Source organism: Cibotium barometz, chromosome 41 (genome assembly GCF_041138505.1).
Source record: "Cibotium barometz isolate CiBa-2024 chromosome 41, ASM4113850v1, whole genome shotgun sequence".
Lineage (NCBI taxonomy): Eukaryota > Viridiplantae > Streptophyta > Polypodiopsida > Cyatheales > Cibotiaceae > Cibotium > Cibotium barometz.
The window spans coordinates 49,615,618-49,619,112 of record NC_141086.1 but is presented as its reverse complement, the minus strand read 5'-3'; the positions used below and the strand labels follow the sequence as shown (position 1 = coordinate 49,619,112).

General features: G+C 45.7%; 1 protein-coding gene across 3 annotated transcripts; it reads right to left on the bottom strand.

Annotated features, from left to right (window-relative positions):
* Positions 1 to 872: 872 nt before the first annotated feature.
* On the bottom strand, positions 873 to 3,251 carry LOC147615062 (uncharacterized). Of its 3 annotated transcripts, none has more exons than XM_086780307.1 (3): positions 3,103 to 3,251; positions 2,477 to 3,017; positions 873 to 2,394 (listed from the first exon to the last, which is right to left on the bottom strand). In XM_086780307.1, exons 2-3 carry the CDS (start codon positions 2,955 to 2,957, stop codon positions 1,283 to 1,285), a joined length of 1,593 nt encoding a protein of 530 aa, XP_086636433.1. In that variant the 5' UTR covers positions 2,958 to 3,017; positions 3,103 to 3,251; the 3' UTR covers positions 873 to 1,282. The 3 variants fall into 3 exon arrangements, with proteins under 3 accessions (XP_086636433.1, XP_086636432.1, XP_086636434.1); XM_086780306.1 differs by having other exon boundaries at positions 2,477 to 3,029; positions 3,103 to 3,233; XM_086780308.1 differs by having other exon boundaries at positions 2,477 to 2,918; positions 3,103 to 3,233.
* Positions 3,252 to 3,495: the final 244 nt, after the last annotated feature.

Sequence of the window (3,495 nt, the reverse complement as noted above, 5' to 3'; positions counted from 1 at the left end):
TGCTATTTTTCAGCAGTCGTGGATTTTGTCCAATCGTGGGCCTCTTTTAGAGCTGGCCGACTGCCCTCATGGGCTTGTATATATTGCCCCCCATCCTCCTCCACTTTCTCATTCAGTATCTTCGGGATCTTGTGTATAGAGAAGAGTTTACACACATCTCTCTGTGTTTCTTGTGCTGATTATTTTCTGCAGTCTACTTGCTCTTGTCTACCCAAGTTTGGATATCATTTCCACTGCATATTCTAACACATACTGAATCTCTGTCAAGGCCCCAGAGCTGCATACATTAACAAAAAGGTCTGCGTACTGAATCGCTCCGGGGATATAGGGCAGACTTAGCCATAATGAAGTCTAGCACTCGGGAAACATAACAACCAGAAAGAATTATTATAGCAAAAGGGAAGTTAATAGGGCATAAGCACCTCCATCGCTCAAAAGAATTAACACAGTATCAACTGGACATGACTTCAACAAAAACTTCACATCTACCCGCACACAGAGAATGCTATCAATGAGCAGCTAGTATGCCCCTGCTTCTAGGCAGCTGCATGTCATGAAGGTACTGTGCAGCGAGCTGTGAGGATAATCAACCCATTAACGGTCAAAAATAGACAAGCATGAGATCCCTCAAAGGTGATAGCGAGAGCACAGGATCAAGCACCAGCACAAGGCATTTTTACCTCCTGTGTCCACCTGTGCTGGTGCCCAAAAGCTTCACTGGCGTGATGCAGACTTTGATGGTAGCTGGTTGAAAAACCCTCACCCACCAAAAATTACCTCTTTGTGAACTTAGCCGATAACCAACACCTTTCTGCTAAATTGACTTTGCAAGTGAAAGGTCACCCGAGGTAGCTTTACAGATGAGACAAAACAAACCAGACATCAGAAAACTCTATTCTACCCAGGCACACACAAATCCAGAATTTATTAGAGATCCGCAAGTATCCACATGCTTGCCATTGACCTCATAGCACACAGAACCACTGCCTGTTACTCTGCTTTAGTTCTCTAGACCTTCCCTGTAACCTGCTAATAACACAAGCACATATAACATAACACCCCCTCCCTCGGGGTAGGTGACTGCTGTGAGACGAGCTTCAAGAGTTCAATTTGCCACTTGAGCACTAATCTAACAAAAATCCAAGTCTATTTGCTTCCACCCTACACACACACACCACCCCAAGACAACCAACTCAGATATTACAAGGACTAACACCACTTAGGGTGCACTGATTACATTTTCAGAAAAAGTAGATCTAAAATCCTAATTTCCTCCTGCAACCTACTGCTCCTCAGCCATGGCTTGCTGCTCCTGTTGCTCCTCGACCGGGAGAATGATGTCTGCGGTTGCCCAATCCAGTAAATGTCGCACCTTTTTAAAGAGTCTTCCACCTTCGTACAAACTGAGATCGAATGCATGGTTGATAAAGAAAGCAAGTTTGTACTCTTGGTCTCCTAGTTCAATCTCTGATGACAAAGTCATCTCCTTTGTGAGCCTCTTGAACCAATTCTTCTCCCCCTTATTCTTGAGCCTCTTTAGCACGCTCTTCTCCATGTGTGCAAGAAGTACCATCTCTCCCAATCTTCTCCTTATGATAAGATTATACTTATTCAGACCCTTCCCCTCTAATACGAACTTCCCGTTGAACTCGAGCGTTGTCGTCTGCCCTAGAGCTACATCCATTCCATCTCCGTCTTGCATACTGAACCCTACTTCCTCCAACGAAGTAAGCGAGCCTAAGGAAGGCTTATATGCAGCTTCATACGACAAGACGTCAAAGGAGCTTGGCCTCCTTTGACAATTGTCGATAATATAAAAATTGGTACCTTCAATCGAATCTACTTGTTTGGTTACCGCCTTTTCCTTGTTGTGCATCGATTGCCTGGTATGTTTCAGATTTCCCATAATCTGAAAAGTGCCAGCACCCGGATGGCCGGCCACTCCACCTACATTGAGGCCGACTTCGGTCGCATTGCTGCTACCTGTCTGCATCTTCTCGGTCACACTCATAGAGCTGACACCTAATTTTTGAGATGCCCACAATGCTGCAGCAGTCGACGAGCAACAATGGAAGGATGCATTGAGGGAGTCATGCGCTATTCCAACCCTTGTGATTGTGTTGTAGGCCTCCTCGTTGCTTTCCTCAGCAGCCTTTTGTACTTGCACTATGCTCTTGCCGAGCAACTCAAATACACTAGAGACGTCAAGGTCGAGTAGCTTTTGCTCATAAGCAAAAAGTGCTTTTGGCTGCACATGCATACTAAACACAAGCCTCAAAGTGGCTGAGAGGCAGCACCTATTCTCTGGGAGTGGCGCAAGTCGTAAGTCGCCCTCTCTTACCCCAAAGCCCGGCTCTGCTGCAGCCATAATGACAATCTCAAGGTTGCTCAAATCTGCAAGAAATAAGACAAGGTGTAAGGTCGACACAACACCAAGTTCAGGTTATGGTCTCTGCAAACAAAGAAAATTACTTACCTGAACCTACAGGTCCTGGTGGTTTTTCAGCATCCACCCGAAGGTCTGGCAAAGTTGAGACAGCCGATGGGGAAGGAGAAGCATTTGAAGGAGGAGCTTTGGATGCATGCGAGTCTTTTTCTCCTTGGGTGCTACTTTCTTGCTGCTGCTGCTGTGAGCTTTGTCCTTCTTCACCGCCAACCACTTCATTCGGCAAATCATGATAAAAGGCCTTAACCAGTCTAGAAGCTGGAATAAAAATAGCTCCCTGTATCTTTCTCTCCCAAAGGTCGGCCCACAAAGAAGGGGATAACACAAAAATCTCCACTTTTGTCACCTCCCCTCCTTTCACCCTCAAACTCACTCTTGAAGAAGGAACTCCCACTGTTAGGGTTGCTGCCATATCCTGTACATCTTCAAATAGCATCTCTATGGCATCTTCCTTCCTCCATACCTTCACGTTCTGCTTCGAGGGACCACATGCACGGAGATGGAGAGACATGATTGCAGATAGCAAGAGAACACAGTGGTAGTTTCATTTCCGCTCCAAGTTTCGTTTGTGCTGAAGGCAAAGCTAAGTGAAGTATTTTGAGCAAGAGGGTTGCTCTTGAACAAGAGGAGGAAGAAGAAGAAGGTGTGTCACTCACCTCTTCGCCTATGCTTGTCGCTGGATAAGGTGGGAGACTCCGCGCACGTAGTAGGAGCCGGTACGTAGAGGATGTCTCCTTGGAAGCCTGCAACACCTCTCTCACCTCCCTCACACACACAGAGAGAAGCGGGACAGAGAAAAGCGTTCACGTTTTTTGACTCAAATCCCAAATTATAAAGTCCAAACTTACAAAAATTGGCTTTTAAACAACTTGAATAAGTGTCCGGGCGCCCATACTATTACCCTAGGCCATTTTGGACATGTTTTGGCGCTCCCGAGACACTCAAAATCCCTATTTTCTAGCTCCTACTTGGGAATTTTAAAAAATTACAAAGTTCAACGGGAGATGATGAAATTACAAACATCCGGCAAAAATTGGACCCGGATTTCA